At 40.3% G+C, this 24,055-nt stretch overlaps 1 protein-coding gene and 1 long non-coding RNA gene across 7 annotated transcripts; one reads left to right on the top strand and one right to left on the bottom strand.

Moving 5' to 3' along the window:
* Window positions 1-3,978: 3,978 nt before the first annotated feature.
* On the bottom strand, window positions 3,979-23,609 carry reps2 (RALBP1 associated Eps domain containing 2). Of its 6 annotated transcripts, none has more exons than XR_009789361.1 (18): window positions 21,381-21,861; window positions 17,816-17,939; window positions 16,871-16,998; window positions 16,194-16,284; window positions 15,716-15,871; window positions 15,552-15,615; window positions 14,600-14,762; window positions 14,081-14,125; window positions 13,598-13,676; window positions 12,657-12,708; window positions 12,432-12,571; window positions 12,285-12,346; window positions 10,832-10,891; window positions 8,894-8,980; window positions 8,707-8,822; window positions 7,440-7,545; window positions 4,991-5,137; window positions 3,979-4,617 (listed from the first exon to the last, which is right to left on the bottom strand). XR_009789361.1 is itself a non-coding variant. In XM_061779336.1 (18 exons), exons 2-18 carry the CDS (start codon window positions 21,567-21,569, stop codon window positions 5,069-5,071), a joined length of 1,731 nt encoding a protein of 576 aa, XP_061635320.1. In that variant the 5' UTR covers window positions 21,570-21,709; window positions 22,866-23,609; the 3' UTR covers window positions 3,979-5,068. The 6 variants fall into 6 exon arrangements, 5 of the variants coding, with proteins under 5 accessions (XP_061635320.1, XP_061635322.1, XP_061635319.1 ...); XM_061779336.1 differs by adding an exon at window positions 22,866-23,609 and having other exon boundaries at window positions 3,979-5,137; window positions 21,381-21,709; XM_061779338.1 differs by lacking the exon at window positions 4,991-5,137.
* LOC133480762 (uncharacterized) lies at window positions 20,572-21,525 on the top strand. The gene is made up of 3 exons (XR_009789362.1): window positions 20,572-21,133; window positions 21,204-21,243; window positions 21,390-21,525. It is a non-coding gene; the product is annotated as an uncharacterized LOC133480762 (long non-coding RNA).
* Window positions 23,610-24,055: the final 446 nt, after the last annotated feature.

Here is a 24,055-nt window from a genome sequence, read left to right on the forward strand (position 1 = left end):
GTCGTGGCGGTGGGCGTGCGCGCGCGTGGAGGTTAATCTTTCGCCGCGGCCTCTTCATTCAGATGTGCTGAACGGCACTTTTATCTAAATCCCGGCCGGCCGACGGGCTAAAGCTCTTCCTGTCGCCGCGCTCGTGTCTGCCGCTAACGCTAACGCTAGCGCAGAAGTGCAACCTTTGCAAAGCGGCGGCCGGGCCGGGCCGGGACAAAGGCCGCGGCGAAGCGCCGCAGAGATGCCACGTCGTCACGCTTTGCGGGGAACAAAAGGAGCAAGTTGAGCGCACAAAAGACGATAATCTGAGCGCTCGGCTCACCGCGCAGCCGGGGATTCATTGGGCATGTTTGGCTTTTTCTTTGGCTTTTTTTTTTTTTTTTTTTTGCTGACACTTATTCCGATACAGAAGAAGATTACGCAGAGGAAATTACGTCGGAGGTGTCCAAATTAATCGAGCAATCGACTATTTTGATACTCGATTCATCGTTTTGAGCCGCTGTCGAACCTCAAATTGTCCAAATCTTCTGAATTTCAACCTCGCATCAGGAAATATTCTCCGATTTCTGTCGTCCTCCATGCAAGCGGACGGTTTCATCTTTTGTGTTGAATCAAAAGAAGACATTTGCAATCATCAGCTTTTGATGATTATATGAATGTGTAAGTGACATACAGTTGAACTTGAAGCAGCCTCAGAAGTGAAACTAGTAACCCAAGAAACAAGTAACCCAAGAAGTTGCTTTCAGTTTCACAACGTACAACATCGCTCCCTTTCGCGTCATATCGTTCATTTGCTTTTGTTTCATTATGAAACAATACCAAATAAACAACAAGAATCACTTACTAAAGAGTCATCAGGTAAAGTAACTTGAATGCAAAATACATTTTCATCAGAATATTCAGTGAATCAATGGAATAATCCATCGAATAATAATAATAATTTGATACAAAGTAGCAATAAGGTTTGCTAGCCCATTCCTGATTACTAGTGCAGGATGACTTTTTGTTTCATGTAAGTAGGTAGTGAGGCATTTTGCTGACTGCTGCGAGCCGGTAATGACATACTCGTACGTACTTACGTACGACAAATGGCCGCCACATTTAGCTCCAGCTGTTGGCGCGCAATGCCAAGCGAATACTCTGAAGCGCTTTTAATAGAACAGCTGCCTGCTGTTAATGACGACGTTACGTACACTTTGAATGCTTACATACTATAATATTTGAAGAGATGATCCTCCCAATCGTCGATTGCAAATGACTCATTTGGACATTTGGCAGCAATAAAACGACGGAAACGTTTCCGAAAGACACCCAAAATGCAGAACTCCAAAATGAATTTTTTTTAAATTTGGAAAGAAAGAAATTACTGGTGTATTGCGCAACAGACATCGAACAGGTCGGCCAAGGGTATCGACAGCAGTTGATGACAGAAACATCGTGAGACCTGTGAAGAAACACCCAAAGACAACAGTCAGTGACCTCACTGCCAACCTCCACAGGGCATGGGTGAAGGTCAATCACCGGACCTTAACCCAACAGAGCATGCGTTTTACCTCCTGAAGAGGAGAAACCCCCAGAAACAGACAAAAGCCCGGAAAAGCATTTCAAATGAAGAATGCAACAGTTTGGTGAAGTCAATGGGTCGCAGGCTTGATGCAGTTATTGCAAGCAAGGGTTACGCCAGCAAAAACTGCTCACTTGGAAAGTGGGCGGCTTCAAACAAAGGTTTGCTCTGTCCTGAGTTGTTTAACACATTTAGACAGATGTAAATACTGTACCATGAAATGAAAGCTGGAATTCTGAACTTTTGTCTCACATTCATCTTTTGATCCAAAACCCAAATGTCTTCATTCTGTCTGGACTTTTAACCAAGAGTTAGTCAGGGCTAGACAGAAACACTTTTCTGAAATCATCAGTAAGAACTTCAACAATACCATCTGGCTATCGCAAAGTCTGTGCTAGCTGATTTGCAGCAAATAATTGCTCACTTAAGTCAGGCGAGTTTCCTGAAGCTCTTAAAGTAGCTCCCGTTAAGCCTCTTCGCCAAAGATTGTTGAGAAAGTTATTTGTTATCAACTCAGCAATTTCTTGAACTAAAATGGACTTTTTCCGAACTCATCACAGTACAGAATCTGCTCTTATCAAAGTGCTAAATGATGAAGGTTGAATACTGACGCTGGAAAGGTGTCAATTCTGGTCTTGTTGGATATCTCAGTGCGACTTTTGATACGGTACATCGTAATATACGGCTGAACAGGTTGGAAACGTGGGTAGGACTAAATGGAACAGTCCTTAAATGGTTCAGGTCCTACCTGGAGGAAAGGAATTATTTTGTAACCATTGGAAGTGTTTTTAATCTCAATGAATGGCAATGATCTATGGGGTCCCTCAAGGGTCAATTCTTGGACCCCTCCTGTTCAGCCTGTATATGCTACCCTTGGGTCAAATTCTTCAGAACTTAAATTTTGACTATCATAGCTATGCAGACAACACACAGTTATATCTAATATCTAATTTTTTTTTTTAAATTAAACCACAACAAAACTGAGATAATTGTTTTTGGCAATACAGAAAAGAGGATTGCTGTTCGTAAGTCACTGTCTTTAAAAACCAAAGATCAAGTCGGAAACCTTGGTGTTCTGATAGATTCCGACCTGACTTTCAATCGTCTTATCAAATCAATTTACTAAAACTGCCTTCTACCATCGGAAGAACATATCCAGAGTGAAGGCTTGCATGCGTCACGCAGACCAGGAAATGTTTATACGCTGTTTTTTTTTTCTTTATTTTTAAATGCTTTGAATCATGTAAAGCACACCGAGTTACCTTGTGTATGAAATGCGCTATATAAATAAAGGAACTTTACTTTGCTTCAGTATACAACAAAAACAAAGGACTTGACCTTGCCATTCCAATACTTTTGGAGGGGACTGTACATAACATACAAGTGAAATATTATCATATCATTTATTGACAAACGTTAGCATCGTACTGTATTTCATTTTATTCTTGGTTATTTTTACTTTTCTCATTGCTCCTAATGGATTTTGGCACATTTCATTATATTCATTCAAGTCGCATAAAACAAACTATACACGTTCTTTTTTCTCTAAAACATTGATAGATTCATCATTTATTAATGTCACACAACTATTAATACATTTTGAAAAGCTCCGTAGGTGATAATTTGATCGAGATTTATCAGGATGTTCCCGGTCGGAATGACTCGGAACATATTAAGTGCGCATGGAATATGAACAGCCAATTAATGAGCCAGCCGCTAAATGATGCCGTCGCGTCATGTGTGAATTTCCACCGTCGTAGAATCAACTCTGAATCAGTAGAATCAAGGACCGAAATGTCAATTACGGCCGGCAATTCACCTCACGTGACATTGACGCATTCAAACTACGAACGCGAAACATCCTCGTTCAGGCCATTTCTCTCGTTTTAGACGTTCGTTGCTCTCGGGATTGGCGGGCACAGGAGTCGCTAATTGCCTTTCGAGAAACAAGACGACGCGCGTTAGCATCCCGTTAGCGTCAATGCTAGCAAAGGATTTCTTTTTTGTATGCAGTGTAAATGTTAAATATCTTTTTTTTTTGTCATTTGACAAAAAAAGTCGCAATTTTGAGTCAATCTTTATTTTGATACAAATACTTTTTGGGGTAATATGGATTTTAAAAAGTTCCACTTTTTTATTCATTTGAAATTTTTGGGCATTGCATAAATTATAAAATATCATAAATTTTGCAAAAACCCGTTGGTTTTGTAGGAACAATTTATATAATTTTTTTTTTTTTTACACTAACTAAATTTGTTGACGTCCAACAAAGAGCAGAAATGTCCAAATTTGTAAATTAAAATAATAATAATAATAATAATAATAATAAATGTTTTTGTAGGAATAAGGAGGAATAAACATCGTAATATTCCAAATGCATGCATTTCAGGCAAAAAAAAAAAAAAAAAAAAAAAAAAAAGATGTCAATTGTGAAAAATAAGCAACTTTATTGATCACTTCACAGTCATTACAGTCTTCCAGTTGCGTATAAAAGAGCATCGTGACGTCGGAAACATGCAGCGTTTCCACGTACGTCCAAACAGCCGCCCAGTTGGAGAAGATACAGTAAGAACAGTCTAAAGCAGAACCTGGTCTTTGCATAGCACATCTGCTGCCCAAACAGTTTGGAGGGTTGTGCTGGTTTATGGCATTTTTGTTTTCCTTCTTCAACATTAATGCTACAGTATTTCATTTTGAGCGTTTTTTTTTAACGTTGGGATCCAGTAAAATATTGGCGCTGAAAATCATTTTGATGAGCAACATACAGTACAGTTGAGGATAGGGATTGCGCCGGACCCCGAGTGGCGAAAATTTGCTGATAATTGACGCCCATCATAACTGCAAAGCCATTCAGAACATTTGGATAAAATGATTTTCATTGGATGGTGACCAAACACGTGCACATCTAAAACGCAAGGTATCTACAGTGAAGTCCCGCATATTTGCCTGGTGGAAGATTTGGGCACACCTATCCTCGGTTATTTGTGATAAACACATTTTGGTGCCGAAGAACCACGTTGAAGTGAGAGGAGGAGTTTCATTTAGTCAGGCCAGGGGCTCATCTGATAGAGAAAAAAAAAAAGTACTTTGCTGTCATCTTGTGGCATCGATAGGAAACTACGCCCCTGTTTGGGTTGTCGGGATTTACTAGCGGATTTTTACTGTTCGCGGTGTTGGACATGAAATCTGAAGTTATGAACAGCAGACAGACAAAAATGGAACTTCATTCAATTTGCAACACAAAATGATTTTGCATGTACACCATAATCAAGTAAACAATCTTTCTCGTGCAAAACTAAACAGCATAGTCACGTTCCCATCAAGCGGTGCAGTTCGCTTGGCCCCGCTACGTTTTGGATGGATAAATCCCGTTCAAGATTTACGTTTTGCTGGCCGCGTGTGTCATCATGATGGCGTTCGCTACGGCAAAATTACGTTTGCAAACGTCTTTGATGGCTCGCGGCCTCTCGCACGTTCATCCCGACCTGATTGTCCAGCGAGCCGCCGCCGGGGTCACGCGGAGGCCACGGGACGCAGGAGGTCCAGCTGCGTCTCCAAGGTGACCCTCTCGCGGTGGACCACCTGCAGCCAAGAGAAGGGAGAGATCACATGACCCCCCCCTCCGGGGCCGCGTCGCCGTCCTTTGTGGGGTCCGGCCCGCTAATGAGCACGGAGCGAAACCTCCTCCAAATGTCACGCGTGCGCGATGGATCGTTACGGGAACAAGATAGTCGACAGAAAGGTGGGCGGCTCCCGGCGTTTACAGGCAGCGTCAAAGCGGCTTCTCATACCACGGCCGTTCTTGCCGCCGTTCCGTGTCTGTGCCGTTTAGACCGAGTCGCTATCGAGGTCCTGGACCAGGGATGTCCGGGTTTTGGGCAGGCCCGCGTACAGAAAAACCAAAGGAAGAGGGGGTCCCACTTCACCCATGCTAAAACTTTTAAAATTCAGGATAAGCAGTTCATCATATTTCAAGAAAATTTCAGTTTGGTGTCAGGGGTGGGAAAAGTCTAAGTCCAATTAAAAACATTGTGAGAATAATAATACAATAACATTCAAAATGATGTACTTACATAATTTAAAAAAACAACTTTTTGGGTATTTGTTGTAATTTCTCAAAGTTTTTCACATTAGTTGTTTTAATGTAATAAAATGCATTATGTCATTTAACATTCAACGTAGTTTGAAAAATAAAATTAGTGTGGTATCAGATTTAAAATTATAATCAATATTTAATCATTTCAATAAAAAACAATTTTTTAAAAAATAGTTTGAAATAAAAGGTCTGCGCTCTGGTAACATGTAACCTGTCAGATCTTTATTTTTAATTCAATAAAAATAGTGTGATGTTATTTTGGATTATTATTAATTTCAATAAAAAACCCAATTTTTTACATTTTACAAAACGATTTGAAATATAAAGTGTGATACCTTGTTACAACAACGACTGCCACATTTGTATTTTGAATCAAAAAGATGTGCAGTATCTTTTTCTCGTCACCGTGTTTATTTTTGTGCGATTATTGAAATATGCGGCTAGCCAATTAGAGGCCCCGTGCGCTCGCCTCATCGCTTCGAACAGGTGACGACGCCTCGGCGGAGGTGTCCGCCCGGCGTGCTCTTGTTTACGATCGACTATTCCTGGCATCCGGGACACGTTCGCGCCCGTATTTCGATGCGGACAGATGAGAATGCCGACAGCCCGCGCGGCATTCCCGCCAGGCTATATAAAGACGCACGTGCTAACCTCTCAAATTCCAAAGACGCCTCGAGGGAGGCGATTACCTCAGGTGTGTCATTCTATTCCGCGTTCGGCTCTAATCAAACGTATTTCATAACGCTTCCACCGGTGGATCGTTTACGGGAGGAGCGGCGGGCACGCGGCAGGTGGACCGAGCGCAGATGCTAACGGAAAAAACTGTAGTCTTATAATGTAAATACTTCGTTACTGTATTTAGGTAGCATTTTTGCACATATGTACGTTGTTGTTATATTTCTGCCTACTTCCACCTTTCCTCTGCCGCAGCTCCTCAATACAATTACACTTTGTGCTAAGTGAATGTGATGTTTAACTTTGCCCATTAGCCAACGCGCAGATTTTGAACTTCACCACTCAACTAAATCAGACACGTTTCAAAATTCTAACTGCTCACTTTTTGCAATCAATAAATAAATAAAAAGAAAATGACATCCAATACTTCAGTGCATTTAAAATTTTAAAAATGACTTTTGATACTTAAAGGTCCTATTTTTATTTATTTATTTTACTAATCTTTGATGTTTTTTTTATTTTTTTATTTTTTTTATTTTATTTATTTATTTTTTAAAATTGGGTTTGCAAGATGATTTGAGTTGGAAATGCCCAGGATGCCCTTTTTCAAGCTATTCCAGTTGGTCCAAAACGCCTGACAGATAAACGGCTGGATTAATATTAGATATGTAAATAAGCTTTTCCCTGATTGGATCGCCCTTCTCTTCATTTGAATATGGAAAACAGCTATGCTCTGATTGGTAGTACGAAATATCTCGTCATCGATCCCCGAATGTATCATATTTGTATTTTTGATTTATCTGTGAATAAGAAGACTGGCTTTGGGACTCGTGCCGCATACCGTTAGTTGGTCAAATAGAGCCCCCCCCCTACGCTACGTTCATGGCTGTCAGTCTTATTTCATAGTTATGGTTTCCCTCAGATGACTGCTGACTGTGAAATAGTATCAATGTTACTATGTTTTTTTTAAACTCGATATTGAATTTGAAATCAGAAGTCCTGCAAAACAGTCGCGCGCGTAACGACGACGTTAACGTCGCTTAGTGTGCACTTTCCCCGCCGGATTGTTTATTCATTGACGAAAAAAAAAAAAAAAACAACGATGAAGCCTACCTCGAGCTGCTGCTGGAGCTCGCTGTTGAGTCGCGTCAGCACGGCGTTGGCGTCCTTGTTTTTGCGGATCGCCATCTGGATCGCCCTCTTCTGCCCGGGCGGCGTTCTGTCAGGGGGAAGAAAAAAAAACAAAAAAAAAAAGACTTCATCCGGCGCAAACAATAAATAAGCGACGTATAAACCCTGTGCAATCTGCCTTTGTTTGTGCGTTGTGCGAGCCGCTGTTCTCCGACGGGATCAGGTTTTATTGACGAACAAAAAACAAACAAACGCGACGTGTTTATGGCGAGAAAAATGGCTGATTGTGAGTGAGGGTTTCAATAGGCTGTCAGAAGTCATTTGGAAAGGGTCTCCAATATTTAATCCGCATCTCGGTGCCGAGGAGCGACACAGAAGTGAGGGCAGGACCTTCATTTAGTCCGGCCAGAGCCGTGTCTAACGGAAAAAAAAGTGCTTTGCTATCTTGTGGCATCGATAGCCAATTGCAATCCTCGCGGGTGGACGTCAATTACTCGCACATTTCTGCTATTTGCGGCACTCTACAACATTTGTGGTATTGAATGGCTTCCCAAGTTGAAAAAACAAAAACAAAAGAAAAAGAAAAACGTCATCTCACGTTCTCGTGAACTTCCTAATTTAGCAGTTGCTAGCAGCTCCATCGAAAGTTCAAGACTAGCAAGTTTAGTTGCGGTAAGTGTCGCAGTCAAATGTATCCGATGACTTTTAAGTATGTTTGTTGAGAGTATCGGATATTTGTTCATCCCCCTTTCACACAGCCTAGAAATGCCGCCACACGTCATCCTCGCCAAATTTCTAAGTTGCAACACACTTCGTAACGATTGGTCTGTTTTTGACACAGTTTTGTCCAAGCTTTGTCATATTTGTATTCGTCGAGTTCCTTTTTTTGCCATATTATTGACTGATATTGTTGTTCTTTTATTTTTTTGTCAGCTATTTAAAAAAAGAAATGTTCAAAGTAATTGTCAGACTTATACCTGTTTTTGTCACATTTTGTTTTTAATTTTTTGCCTGGTTTTACGTTCTATTTATTTATGTTAAACGTTATTGCACTGTTTTCTTTTGTCGGATTTTACATTCTATTTTACCTGTTTTTGTCAATTTCTTTTGGGAGTTTTTGCCAGATTTTAGTCTTTTTTTTTTTTTTGCCAGATTTGTGTTAGTTGTCTTTTTTTTTTGTCTTTGCAGTAAAGTTATCACTATTTTTTTGCGTGATATCGCTGCATGAAAGACGCTAACATTGACTAACTTTTGGGTGGATTTTAGAAAAGAGCCACAAGGTGGCGCCACGAACTCCACGTTCTGGCTGTCTGGCCGGAACTTCCTTCGGGCGGGCTTCTGCGGGGCCGGATTGTGACTTAGGTCCTGGAGGAGGGATACGAATGCGTCACGGCGAGAATAAAAGTCCAAAATATGGCGTTGAAACCTTTTCTGACCTGTTTGGGAGCGCTGGACGAGTCTTCCGTACTTTGATCATATCGGCAGCGTCGGCAGCGCTCTTCTGTTTTCACACCGCTCTCCTCCTGCAAAACACACACACACACACACATCTTAATATTCATCAATTAAATCATCATTAAGAATCAGTTCACGGTGTGGAATAGACCTTTCCCTAATTTTTATAATTCATAATGAACTGAAACGATGGCAAAAAAATGTGTAACTCAAAACACTTTCGCCATTGAAATTGAGCCAACTGACATCAATCTGTTTGAGTCGCCCCAGAAAAAAAAAAAAAAAAAACACAAGTATCAATGACTTTTCCCATTTAAAAAAAACAAAAAAAACTTTTTGTCTTTAAGCCATATGACTGCCTTGAAAATATCTAACTTTATTTTAGAACCCGCCGCAAAAAATTGTAAAGTTGAAAAATAATTTTTTATGAAATTATGATGTATTTCTTTCTTTCTCAAGAAATATGACTTCTTATTTTGATCAAATATGACTTTTTTTCCCTTTAAAAATACATTTTTGGTTTTGATTTTTTTTTTTTTACTTTTTATCGAATTTTTTTGTACCGCTATTATCGGATTTTTATTCTTTATCCTCAACAAAAAACAAAATCTAGAAAAAATAACTTTTCCTTCCAAATATTTTAGCTTTTTTCTTTTTACTTATGATAACTGCTGACGAGGCTTTTGTTTTTTTTAATAGAAAATCAGGCTCAAGATTGATAGATATTTTTCTCAATTTCCCAGCAAATCAAATCAAGAGCTTAAGGTCATATTTCTTTTTCTCGAAAAAGAGGTGTAACGCGATAAATTATCACGGTAAATCCTGGTAAGTTTGACTTCTGCATGCGGCTAAATAAAATAAAACAAACAAAAACAAAAACCAATCACGTAACTTTTGCCTTAGGGAAGTCTGCTAGCTTAACGCAAACACACAATGCAAAACGGCTTAGACGGCCGAACGAATAGCATTGATGTTTTGCGTTACATCTTGAAGCAACAAATATCTGAAAAGGTGCAGCAACACATGGAGGCAGATATGATACGTTCCTTACATTCCATTTATCTTATTATTCATAAACTGCAATGCTATGAATTTTTTTTTTATTTGTTTATTTTTTGGGAGGGTAGAATGGATTTATTATTTGATATTTATTATTTCTATATGTTGACAGACATTTTTATGACTCTTGAAACGTAACGTTATTTGGAAAAAAAAGTTTAATTCTTGAATTTTGAACACCCCCACAAAAAAATGGACATTCTTTGTACATCACCCCTCACAATATGCCTTTAATGTAGAAAAACATACGTTTTTATTTAGAAAAATATACATTTGAATGTCTTTTTTCTTTACATAAATACAATTTTGAAAGCCATTATTTTCATAAAAGGACATTTTTTTCCCCATAAAAATTATGACTTGTGTAGGGACATTTTTTGGGGGAAAAATATACATTTTAACATCTTTTTTTCTTGACATAAATTCAAATTTAAAAATCTTTGCTTTCATAAAATGATAACTAAAAAAAATAATAAACATTATGACTTATCTAGGAAAAAACGCTTTTTGTTTTGAAAAATATACATTTTAACAGGTCTTTTTTTTGTACACAAATGCAACTTTAACATGATGACAATTTTCTGGCAAAAATGACTTATCCAGAAATCCCCCCCAACAATACACCTTTCTAACATGAAAATATTTGCCCACAAGGGAGCCTGGAATGTTCATCTGAGCTCTTATTTATGATTCTAATGATAATATTATTTGTTTTCCTCTGGTACTTGATATTTTTAATGGTCCCATTGCAAAGTCTGCTTAGCTGTTTTAATAGGCGCTCATACGGTATTATCATCATCATTATTTTGTATTAATATGAGACTATGACTTGCACTGGCACTTGCACGACGTGCGCTCACCTCTTCTCTGAAGCGACTGAAGTCTGCAAAGTTGGGCTGCTGCACTTTGGTCTGAGGAACCTGAGACCCCAAAAAAAAATAAATAAATAAAAATAAAAAAAAAGGTTGATCCTCATGAATCAGGTGACGAGACGTTGCAAGACAACAACGCAAACGTCAAGCTGACATCAAACCGCGTTGGAAACTCCGAACACCAAAAAGTCCAGAAACTTGGAATTTGAGCAAAATAAGAGGAAAAATTAACCTAGTCAAAGTGTTGGATGAGAATATTTTAAAGGAAGATGGTTCTAAGGGTTTCATGTTTTACGGTGATTTTATGGTTTTCATGTTTTACGGTGATTTTATGGTTTTCATGTTTTACAGTGATTTTATGGTTTTTGTTTTACGGTGATTTTATGGTTTTATGTTTTACGGTGATTTTATGGTTTCTATGTTTTACGGTGATTTTATGGTTTTTATGTTTTTACGGTTTCTATGTTTTACAGTGATTTTTCTGGTTTTCATGTTTTACGGTGATTTTATGGTTTTTATGTTTTATGTTTTACGGTGATTTTATGGTTTTATGTTTTACGGTGATTTTATGGTTTTATGTTTTACAGTGATTTCATGGTTTCTATGTTTTACGGTGATTTTATGTTTTTTATGTTTTACGGTGATTTTATGGGTTTTATGTTTTATGGTGATTTTATGGTTTTTGTTTTACGGTGATTTTATGGTTTCTGTTTTGCGGTGATTTTATGGTTTCTATGTTTTACGGTGATTTTATGGTTTCTATGTTTTATGGTGGATCTTCTTTTTACAATTGCTTAACAAGTGGTAAAAAAAACAAGACCTGCTTTACGACGTCATCAAACAAGTTGAGACAGTGTTTTCTTATTTCTTACCATTGCTTAACTGCTTTTGAAAGTTAAATGACAAATGACAATGTTTAAAAAAAAAAAAAGCTGTGAGGTTCAGTCTGTGCGTTTAAAAAAAAAATTTTTATTACAGAATTGTAAATAGCGGCTAACTTTCGTAAGAGTTGTTTAAAAACTCAGACATGCGAAATTTAGTCCGTTTTTTATTCTTCTAACATCTCATATACTGCAAAAATTCAAAATCGTAAAACTAATTGAAATAAGACATCACGTAAAAAGTAAATCGTTTTTAGACAATTTCCACTAGTTTTCAAGCTAATTTTCACTTGAAATAAGTAGAACACAAATGGCTTTTATTTTTTCCCCCCTAAAATGGATCCGAGCACCTCTAAACCTCTTTTTGTAGCACATTTTTGTAACACGGTTTGTAACGTGTAAGTCATGTCACAAAAACCTGCTGCTGTTTTCGGGGACCGCAATGGATAGATCGATAAATAGCATTTCCATTCATTTCAATGCGGGAAGTTGATTTGCGATACATTTCTGTACATTTCTCTTTTCATGAATCCCTTTGGGGAAAAATGGTCCATTCAAACCTGCGAGGCGGAAGGTCTGGGAGGCAGCGCCGGAGGAGCGGGCAACACTCCGCTCTTCACGCCTTGAAAAAGCAACGACAAGAATCTCAGTCAGCATTTTTTTGCTCCACAAGCAAACGACGACGAGTGCTGTAATAGAAAAGGCACCTGGCGCCCCCTGCTGGAAGAGCTTGTTGAGGTCCAGCGAGGAGGCTCTGGAGTGGCTCTTCTTCTGGGGTCGAGGCGGCGGCGCCGGAGGCTCCTCCGCCTTCCTCGCCGCGTCGTCGATGGAAGCGCTGGAGTAGGATCTGGAGGGCAAACAGCGGGCGGGGTTCAAGCGACACCCGCGGCTCGGCCGCTTCACCTGGAATGCAGTTCGCCGGCTGGCGCGACCTTTGGCGACTTTTCGTCTTGGTCTGCGGGTCGACGTCCTGAGAGGAAAGATCTAACAGGAGGAACACGCTTGCTTTTAGGGGTCAAAAAAAAATACAAAATCATCTTATCACTTTATTATTATTTTTTAGAAAACAAGCCTTCAACAACTATATTGACTATGAAAAGATATATACATTATATTATTTAATATATATATTAAAATTCGACTTCATTGATTTACATTGTAAAATATGAAGTGGAATTGGAAAATAAGGAAAATGATATTATGGTTACTATTTTGTTAAATATAATTAAATAAATTATGCATTGAAAGAATTTAAACATATTGTTCATACTATTTAGTCATTTAAATAAAAACAATTGTCCCAATATAATTAAATATTACAATTCATTTGAATTCTTTTTCTCAATAATAAATGTTCCTTAAATTATTCAAGCTCAATAAAAAATTTAATACAATAGTAAACAAAGGTAAATAAGGAAATTAGATGAATGAAAGTACTGCATGCACATGTAGTAAATAATAAAAGTAAAATTAGTACATGCAAGTAGTAAAAATAAACAAAATATTTAACTTAAATTACTTATTTTGATATATTTTAAAATATAATAAGCTTACATTTATTATTCAGATCATAAGTTAGACTTTAAAATATGATTATGGCATAAAATAATTTCCAAAATGCAACTAATATAATGAAAATGATGGCAATAAATAATAATCCCTACATTTGAATGTAAGAATACAGTAGTATGAAAAAGTTTGAAAAAAATGGTCACAAAATATACGTCAGCCACATCATTAGGTACACCTCCACGGTCTAATACAAGCGTTTTCTGAAAAGGATTCTGTTCAAAAAAGAAAAAAAGTCATCTTTGTTGTGGTTAATTACTGTTGATGGTTTTGACTCGTATGAAATATCGTTGATGTGCATTACCTGGCCGGTGGGAAAAGGCGGCGAGTTGCAGAGCGGCTCCTTCGTTTAACGCACTCGTCGGGTGCGTGACACTCCGATCCTACGACCCACACGGGAACAAAAACATCAACATAAACAACGGGAAATGACATTGTGCGTCGGAAAAAGTGCCACCTCCAATTATTACAAAGCTCTTCATGTAAGTTAATATGTAAATGAAATTAAAATTGTACAAAAAAAAAAAATGAAATAAAGAAATTGTATTGTACTTGTACGCAGAGTGAAAAATTCAATGCCGGAAATTTGATGGTAAAAAAAAATAAATAAATTGGTGTTAAAAATTCAACCTCCAATGGCTGAGATATACTTGGATATACTTCCATACACGTCGACCACACTTTTGAGAATGGAAAGAGTGGCACAAGACAGCTGGGGTTGGTCCGTATGAAGGTTAATGGCGCCCCCTGCAGGCACTCACAACAGGCTGCACATTTAAAGCCTTACCGTCCGACCGAGTCCCGTTCCGCCGCCCTCAAAGACGATCAGAAGCTGCGAATACACAAAACACCTTTTGGAGTACAAACCATCACCGCCTGTGACGTCAGCCAAGTTCGTCAGTGAGCCTCTAAAGGTCAAAGGTAAAAAAAAAAAAGGTGAGGCCAAACGCTTTTTTAAAAAATGAAGTAGTAAAACTATTTTCCTTGAGTTCTGATCAATTTGTTGTGTATATGTGATGACATGAAAACTAAACCGTTTTGGCCACATTTTGCTTTAATACAATGGACATCGTGCTGCTCCTTCTGGTGTGTGCGCCTTGGCCACTTGGGGGCAGAATAATACAGACGTACGGATATGTACGTGGAAACGGTCACAACAGCTCAGAAAGGCGTAGTAATATTAGTCGTTCTTCGCAGAGGATAAAGAATATATGCTCGTGAATGTTGTTATATTGTTTGTCTTCGTGTGTATCGCCAACAAACAAATAAATAGCAAAAGGCGGTCTAGTAATTTATCTCCACGTACTTGAGGGGGGACGTCGTCATCTGGTGCTCCGAATCCGAGATGCAGGCCGGGCGGAAGGCTGTCGGGAAGAGGGTAGCCGTTCTTGCGGGCCACGATCAAGTGGAACGCGGCGCAAAACTCCGGCAAGGTAAGAGCGCCGTCCCGGTCCACGTCGCTCAGTTCCCTGAGAGCGAAAACGGTTCAAAAGAGGTCGAGAAACCGTCAAAAGAAGAGAGAATGTGTGGAATTGATTGAATCGTCATTTTTATGGGGGCGGGGGGGAGTGTTTCAAAACTGCAACAAAATATGGACACGCTTTTAATTTTTACAAAATACATGTTTTAAAAAAAAAAAAAACAGCTCTTAAAGAGTAAACTCGTATTGAACTTAAAAATACAACTGAGCAGTACTTGGGCAGTAATTCCTTCACATACCACTGGAGGGAGCCAACAGTTGAGAATCACCGCGTTCAGAAAAAACGAGCTCATTAATTGACCGAAGGCCGCCTAATATGTCGACTCCAAACTGCGTCACTGCCAAACACGTCTCAAAAGATCGTTTTAACGGTCACTGTCATGAACAGACAAACTCAAACTCGATACGAAAGAAAAGAATAATTGAAAAAAATGAGGGTGATTTGAGCAGGCTAGGCTAACGTATCGGCGAGTCCTGTGTGGCTGACAAATGTACAAATGTTGTCATGAGGTAAAATGCTAAAATGTGAAACAAATGTAGGGATAACGAGATGATCGCTATACAAGGATTTTTAGGGGTTGGGGAAATGCAGTCTAAATTCGATATCGCCTAAGATGTAGCATAGATAGCTTAACGTACTCCAATTTCCCTACAAAAGCCTCCCGGTTTTATTCATAGATTAGAAAGAAATTTTCCACCTTTTTGTTTAATTTAAAACCTGGTTCTAACTGAATTTTAGTAACGTTTATGTAGACATAGAAAGCAAGTCAACACTTGCCAAATGTGCGACAGTTCAGGAATGGGAAGTTTGGACTTTGTGAAGAAGTTCTTTGCAACAGCACCTGGAAAAATAAAGTCAAGACAAGGCATGCTTGAGGTAGATATTATACGATACGGCTAATGCTTAAAAAGTAAACCGAGGGGGCGTCGTTATCGTTGTACCCAGTATGAGCGCCCCCAGGTCGGGCTGCAGGCTTTGAAACTGATTGGTGTAATACTCCCGCTGTTCCTCTGTGATCCTCCAGGGGTCGTCGCCATCGTCGTCGTCATCGTCGTCGTCGTCGTCGTCGTCAGCGCAGTCCTGCCGCTCTCCCCTCTCTGCAGTCGACATTCATTCAATGACGACGTACCGCGTCCCAAAACTTTTGCACATGCAGTGGTACGCTTACTTATGAGTTCAAATGGGTTCGTGACCCGGCTCGTAACTCAAATGAATTATTTTTTAATTTTTGGGGTATGGATTTTTAATGATGTAAAATAGCAATAAAACACAATAGAACATTTTTAAAAACGTAAACCCGCAACATGCAGCAGAAAAAAAAAATACATCAAATCACCCAAGCAACGGTTGGCAACGCCAAAAACTCCTAAATTGGAAACGAAACCGTGAGCTACATTATTCATGGGAACTTTGGAATACTCATGTGCGAGTCGGCCATCTGTCGTTCTGTCGGCGTGGCGTAATGGTCGGCGTGGAAGGCCAGCGGCGAGCTGCCTGGCGGCGGCGGCTCCTTCCGGAAAATAAACAAAAAAGTATTATAGACCTCAACTCGAAACGATTAGAAAAGCTGCTTGTGTTTGGGGTGTTAGCAAAACCAGATATGACCCCAAAAGGTTGAGGTGTTTTTCGTTTTCCCTTAAAAAGAAACAACAACAACAAAAAACCCAAAATGAATCCAGTGGAACCTGCGGGTGAGGAAGATTGTGGTAAAAAGTTGCACCGAGAAGATGCCAAGACTGCCTGGCGCCACCCGTTTTCTCAATTTTGGCCAAATGCGGCACGCGCAAAACTTCCATGCCCACATTCAAACAGTTTTTTGTTCAGTTCACGCTTCATTAGTGGAACATTTTGTCCTGCGCTAATCTCGCACAATGGAAGCGCTTTCTGCTTCAACGTTTATGGTGGCGCGGAATTTTAATCCTCGCTCTCCAAGTGTTTGTTCGCTGACCCGCCGGGAGCGCTGAGACGTACGGAACTGCGCTGTGCCAGGCTATACGAGTCTAAAAACACACAAAACCTCAGAGAAAATACAACTTTAATGAAACTAGAGGATTCAGACTGAAGCACGCCGCACGTGCAGCGTAAATCCAGATTACCTTCCGCTCGCCACCCGGGTCCGAAGCGCGCGTTTCGTCGCGCCGCGCCTCCACGCCGGCGGGCGCGTTGGCGACGTATCTCATCTCTGCTTCCGTCTTGATCCCCGCAAATCTGGGCAGAGGTAGATCTGCGGAGCGAGAGACGGAACGTTTGCAGGGAATTGGATTTTCACAACATCCGGCGGCGCTCTGTGGGGACCTTGCGTCAACAACACACTACTTCACAAACAATTTTGTTTATGAGCAAACGTTTTGAGTAAATATTGCCTCTGCGGAAGAGGAGCTGCTAGCTAGCGATGTTCGCTAGCGGGCGCAAAAAGGATCGCACGGGTTTCAGCCAGCGAGTGTTAACAACACGGAAAGAGGTGAAAGTCTGCCCGTGTTCCACTTGCGCCGGTGATGGCGCTATTGAGGCATGCGTGCATTTCAACACGCCGTCTTGTTTACGGTCGCCGTGGAGACTGCGGGCCCAAAATGGCTGCCACATCCCACAATGCAACAGCAGTGTATGCGAAAAGGCACAGTGATTTGCCGGAGAACATTTATATATTGTGGTGTTTTTTTTAACCCAACATCGATAAAAATAAGGCAAAACATCAGCTCAGTTGGCGAACGTTCAAGATCACGTGAGATGTCAAAGGAGCTTTTTCGGTGCGCATCAAAGGATGAACTCTGAGCGTGTTTTTTGTTTCTTTTTCTTTGGCTTTTCTCAACACGCTTGATCTTCGACGAGAACCATTGTGTTGTTTTTCACTTAAAAGAGGTGAACTTCTTTCTACGCGTGTGACGATTAACAACACAGAACTGCAATGTTACTTTCTTCCGCGGGTGGCTAGCCGAACGTCGGCGGCCGTGAGCACGAGGGCGACTCCCTTGGCGCGCGTGGCGCCCGCCTCGCCTGCAGATTAGGCGGCAATAATCTCTTCATCTCCTCCTGAGACTTACCGGCCGCCGCGCTGTCCAGGCGCACGGGCAGGCCGGCTTGGGCGGCGGCCAGCAGCTTGAGCGCCACGAAGAAGTGAGCTGTGCCGAAGAAGCCCGCGCGCTTGGCCCCGCACAACTCCGTCACCTGGCAAGAAAAGACGCAAAAAGAATGACTCGCATGGCATAGATGAATATCATTCATTTTTTTAACGTATCATTCGTGGTAATTTGAGCAAATGATCGTTTTCAAAGTCTTTCTCAAACTGCTAGCACTTCAGATTCACCTTTAGCCACGTAGCTCTCATTTTCAAATCTGTATTATTATTTACGGCAGTACAGATTTTTTTTCAGCACAGAAAAGAAATAAATATACACAAATATTATAGTATACATTATTTTTAATTATATCATTATTATTTATATTCCGAACATGAAAAACGTTGTTTATGATCATTTATTTGTTTTTTTTCCACATACAGAAAAGACATAGAAAAGAAAAAAAATATTAATATGGTAAAAATAATTATAAAAATATATATTACTTAAATTTAGGTTTTACTCTTTTATGGAATAACATTTTCTGAAGAAAAAAATGTAATATTGATACTTTATTCTCAGATGACTAATGTATTTCCTTTTTATCCAGCGCCCCCCCACAAAAAAAACACCTTTTCACCCCCCTTTTCATATCACAGCCTTATTTTCATAAATGTAAACATTGTTTTCTAACAATTAAAAAACGTAATAAAGTTACATTTGAGCTACATTTAGAATTATAGCTGGAAGCACACCACAGGCAGAAAAATGGGATCGTTCCACACGGCGTGGTTCAGATTCCAGACATTTTAAGCCTTCAGTAAGCCTAAAAACTCAACAACAACAACAACAAAAAAAAGTGTTACGTGAGGGATTAGAAAAAGCGTGTTTGTCAATCAGCAGCTTTTTGTTGGGTTGACGGCGTTGTGGCCGCTTTGGGGTTAGGGTGCAGATAAGATTTGCATGATGGAAGAAAATCCACTGATTGGAAGCATTGGTTGTTTTACAAGTTCAGGGCTTAAGAAAAAAGACTTTTGAGGAAAATACAGTGGACATAAAAAGTCTGCACACCCCGGTTCAAAAGCCAGGTTTGTTTGATGTAAAAAAAAAAATAAAAATAAAAAATAAAAAAAAGAGAACAAGATGAATCCTTTCCACCATTATTGTGGCCTATAACCCGTACAATTCAATTAAAAATGAAATTAACAAAATCATTTTTTATTTTTGCTTAAAAGTAAAAAATAAATGACTCATAAATACAATGGAAAACATGTCAGGCATTGTTTTTAGAAATGCAGTTTCGAATGAGCTGACTAGCAAGCTATACCGACGCTAATCTCATAAAAAACAACAACAACAAAAAAGCAGTGGACAAATTTTTACAAATGTGATCGACATGCAGACAACCTGGAGCCCCTCCGACCTCTGAAACAATAAGTTCATTATACACGCTTGAAAAAGGTGAATAAAGTTCATCCGCTCAACTGGAACGTGAGCCGGGAGCTGAGCTTTGCCACAAAAAGACTGAAAAACTCCAACCGGGTCACAGGTCCAAGTTAGTGCCTGAAATCCAGGAAGGAGGCACCGGAACGTATTCACGTGTGTCGGCGGGCAGAATTCGTGGGGCATCATCGTTTTAAGAAGATTAGCATCCATTTTTGTCGTCAACATGGGGCCGAAACACATCAATGGCGTTTCCATTCATTCCGACGGGGAAAGAAAATACAGATGTTTTGAGTTCCAAGCGTGGCCACGGAGCAAATTTTATTTCGCATCTCAAGGTACCAGTGGACAATGAGCCGGAGTACAAAAGTCACTCAGCACGCATCCTGCCCGAGGTCCGAAAGGCCTGCCGATCTGCGGCGGGCAGGAAGGAAAAGCCCCGCGAGCGCCACGCCAAACTTCCTGACGGACGGAGAAACACCGAGAGACACAATAGCGTTGTAACCGACCCCCGGAAAATCTGTTCGAGTGCTGTTGATCTATATTCCCGATGACTCAGCAAAACCACTCGCAGCAGCCAGCTCAGGAAATTGATGCTATTAGCTTCGCCTAGCATAGCGCAGCATAGCATTCATGCAAATGCTACTGTGCATTCAAGGATCAAGGACATTCAGCAAATTTGTGGAAGGCATTTTTTTTCACAGATACTTTATGTAATTTAGCAAAATATAACAGCTAGCCTCCTCGCTAATGTTAGCGCTAAAGCGCGCTACAAGTTTCAGTGTCAAAAGAGCACGGCCGCGCATTAATCCGAGCAACAGAAAAGTCAATTATTTAGCCAACCCCTCAACCATCACGTTCAGTAAGTCGGAATTTCTACAATGTCGATTTTTGAATCAACTTCCAGTGGATAGAAAAAGTCTGCACACCCCTGCTCCAATGCAAGGTTTTTGTGAAATCAAAACATGAGACCATGATGAATCAGTTCCCTAAAATTTCCACCATCAGTGTGATCTATAACCTGTACAATGAAAACAATATTGAAATATTTTCAAAAGGGAAAGTAAAAATAAACAAGTGAGTTTGCCCAAGTGTGCACACCCTCTTATAAGTGTGAATTTTGCTGTGTTCAAACTTAACCAATCAAATTTAAAATCAAGTTAAATGGGAGTCAGCACACACTTGCCACAATTTAATGTGACTAATTACTCCCAAAATAAATTTCAGATGTTCTAGTAGGCTTTTCCTGACCTTTCTTTCTATATAGCAAAAGCCCAAAGGTTTTATCTTAACACTGACTGAATTCCGTGCAATTGTACGTTGAGGAACATTGTCCTTAAACTGTTCGACTATTTTCTCACGCACTTGTTCACAAAGAGGTGAACCTCGCCCCAGCTTTGCTTGTGAATGACTGAGCAATTCAGGGAAGCAATCACGGCACCCACCTGTTCCCAATGAGCCTGTTCACCTGTGGGATGTTCCAAACACGTGTTGGATGAGCATCCCTCAACTTTTACCACCTGTCCCAGCTTTTTTGGAACGTGGAACTTCATTGGGATTGGGGTTATACATTTTAACACTTAAAATGTAGATTTTAAAACAGGCATTCCTTAAAGTGTGGTACGCGGGTTCTCTCTAGTGGTACATGAAAGAATCAAGGCCTGAGTGCAGTTCAATTGCATTCGATTTTTTTAGTACAATACATTTAATCAGATAAATTTTTTGGGGGTGGAGGGGGGGGGGTTCTGTATTTAAATTGCGCATAACGTGTAACGTGTATTGCAATGATATTTAAATGTACTTTTTCAGAATACAACCTTTGCCTCGTTGTTGATGAACACTCGAGCTTACTATGCTGCTGTATGTTAATGTTGGTCATTATGGTGGTACTCGGAGGATCTTAAGAATTTTTTTTTTGTTTTTTTTTTAGGTGGTGCAAAAAGTTGCAGAGCCACTGCACAAGCTAACCGGTAGGTAATGAGTGCAACTGTGCCACCTGTCTTTTTTTTTTTTTTTTTTTTTTCCGTGAGATTCTTCTCATGTAAAATATGCGCTTTGGCTCAGAAACCAAAGTGTGGGGCCCCACCCCCACCCAACACACACTCACTTTGTGCAGCACGTCGGCGGGGAGCTGGGCCGCCTGGAAGAGTTCTGCCACCTTGGAGGAGGACAGCCGCTTCCCGGAGGAGTCCGCCCGGCACAGCCCGTGCAAGCCCGAGTAGTAGCGCCGCTCGTGCTCATGCAGCACCGGGATCGCCGCAGCGCCGCTTCGGCCGCCGCCGCCTTCCTGCTCCATCGGCTCGCTTGTGACCGGGAGATCCCCGTCCGCACGCCCCGGCTGCCGTTCTCACCTCCGCTGCGGCTCATCCGCTGCTCCCGGCCGTCACGGGGCCATCGTGCTGCAGTGCCTCGCCGCGGCCGCAGGGGGCGGTAGAGCTACGAAAGACACTTTCATTGAATTCGTCATAATAGATGCAGGTCAACATTCATCAAATCTACATATAGAAAGCAAAATACCTCATCAAAAGCAACTTATGACAGTGTCTTACAAATCAGTATGCAAGATGACATCATGTAAAAATCATGAAAAATAAAAACATTCACTCGACCGCGAGGATTCCAGTCGGCCTAAAAAAAACGCCTCAATGCTTCTTATGACGCCCGCCCACATCGTTTTTATCTTACTTACTTTATCCCTTGAAAATACAGCTTTCCACATCCATTTATTTGCATTAATATCCCACAAAACAATGTAAATGCTGTATGCATAGAAGACAAAATTGAAAATATTTGCACAGTGTCTTCATAAGGTGTTTGTGGCCTACTTTCCTAAAAAAAAAAAAAATAATAATAATCAAAATAAAAATACTTCCAAGGATCAAGAATGCAGGAATCTGAAAGCGTTCGTGATTCCCACTCGGAAAACTCGAAGATTGCTGCACTCGAGGGTCAAGGCACCACCAAATAAAAAAAAAAAAAAGTCACATTTTCATCATATATTCCCTGGAAATCCAAACACAATATTTTGAAATTCAGTCAAATTGTTTCGGTTTGCATTTGGCTTCATTCAAAGTAACATTTGGTCAACTTTATGTCTTGACTCTGCTCTGAAGGAACACTGCCACCATGTGTCCAGGAAAACAACTGCATCCCCTCTTTTTCCTATTTTTAATTTTTTATTTTTATTTTACAATAATTCACTTATGTTGTCAGTAAAATTAAACGGAAAAACCCAGGGCAGTACTATCGGTTATATGTTTATTGTTTCTGGTCACAAAGTTTAACAGCGTTTCAGCTTGACTTGTAAATATGATTTTTATTGTCGAATGCTTGCACAACCTTACAGCGATAAAACACAAGTAATGAGAGAATAAAAAGTTCAGCGTGCGCTGAGGCGAAGGGAAACTTATATTATTATTTTTTTTTTTTAAAGACTAATTCTAACGCTTTAGTATGTGCTAAATCAAAATTTGATTCTGTTTTAGCTCGCACTTATCTCAGGCCAAATACAATATCGGACTCTCCCGACAAAATATCAACAACAAAAACAAATGCAGCAATAATGCAGATAACCAACACAACGATGTCTCACCATCGACAATCGCAAGTCTCCTGGCTGGTGTAGTACCACGATTGACCTGTGAGAGGCAGCATCGTGCCACAGAGCATCCAGACTGATGGATAACAAGAGTAGAATTAGAACGAGAAGCAGCTAGGCTAACAGTTGACTTATGTGGTCACTGAATTGCAGTGGATGACTTGTGAGACGTTACAAAAACACGCAACGCAACAAGTAGCTTCCTGTTCTATTTTTGTCCGGCAACAACATGAACGTCAGCGAGCTTCCTGATTGGCTACTGTTCGGGCCAAAGTCAGTTTTGACCACAGGTGACGATTTACTGTTAGAAATATCGCAAACAGATTTAAAGCGGGATAAACGCTAGGCATCGAAACGATTAATCGACGCGTCGAGTTGACGACTCTGCATTGACATTTAAAGCTCGAAGTCGACCGATCGCTAATCACGTTTTTGGCATCTCATCTTCCAGTCGGGAAATTTACACACGACCTTAGAGGACAATAGCGGTTAGCCTCGCTAGATTAGATACGGTCGTAGCGTTTGTCATCGCAGTAAGGCATCGGCTATTTAAGTGGAACGCTACAAGCGTGTGGAAATATTTGAGACTAGTATCAAGTCCAATCGCAAATACAATTAAAAGCACATTGAAACACAAATAGGGAAAGTGAGAAAAGTACATTTTTTTTGGGAGGCTGGCTATGATATCCGGTCTTGTAACGGTGCTAGCGTACGGAACACAAGCTTGGCCAGCTTGTGGAAGAAAAACGCAAATAACGACGACGACATTCAGCGTAATGGCGAGCGGTATTTTTTTTTATAATCATTTGTTTTTATTTGTTCTTTTGGCAGTCCATCGAAATACGTTTTAAGATTGGGGAATGCTGTACTGTGCTGAACAAATATCAATCGATTCATCGACTTTGAATCAACTTTAATCACATTACAGTTGACTACGAAACCGGCTTTTGGGCCTAATTGGATAATTTTCCTGACCTTGCGATCGTTTGCGATTGTGCAGATCAGGGCGTAAAAATCGCTGTTTTAACACACCCCACACCACAAAATAATCCCTCAGATTAATCTTTCAAAAAACCCACAACTTTTCTTGAGGGCTATTTCCTTTCCGTTAGGCTTCGAATGTCGTTCAACAATTAACCGGCCGCAGAATGGATCATTAACTGCATCCCGTTTGGCACCCGTTG

The sequence above is a fragment of the Phyllopteryx taeniolatus genome, chromosome 7 (genome assembly GCF_024500385.1).
Source record: "Phyllopteryx taeniolatus isolate TA_2022b chromosome 7, UOR_Ptae_1.2, whole genome shotgun sequence".
Classification (NCBI taxonomy): Eukaryota; Metazoa; Chordata; class Actinopteri; order Syngnathiformes; family Syngnathidae; genus Phyllopteryx; species Phyllopteryx taeniolatus.

Coding starts and splice junctions, on each gene's coding strand:
- reps2 (XM_061779336.1), bottom strand. CDS start 21,569: ATGGAGCAGGAAGGCGGCGGCGGCCGAAGCGGCGCTGCGGCGATCCCG. Junction 17,940..21,380: donor CCGCCGACGTGCTGCACAAA/GTGAGTGTGTGT, acceptor TTTTCTTGCCAG/GTGACGGAGTTGTGCGGGGC. Junction 8,823..8,893: donor CGTCCAGCGCTCCCAAACAG/GTCAGAAAAGGT, acceptor TCCCTCCTCCAG/GACCTAAGTCACAATCCGGC.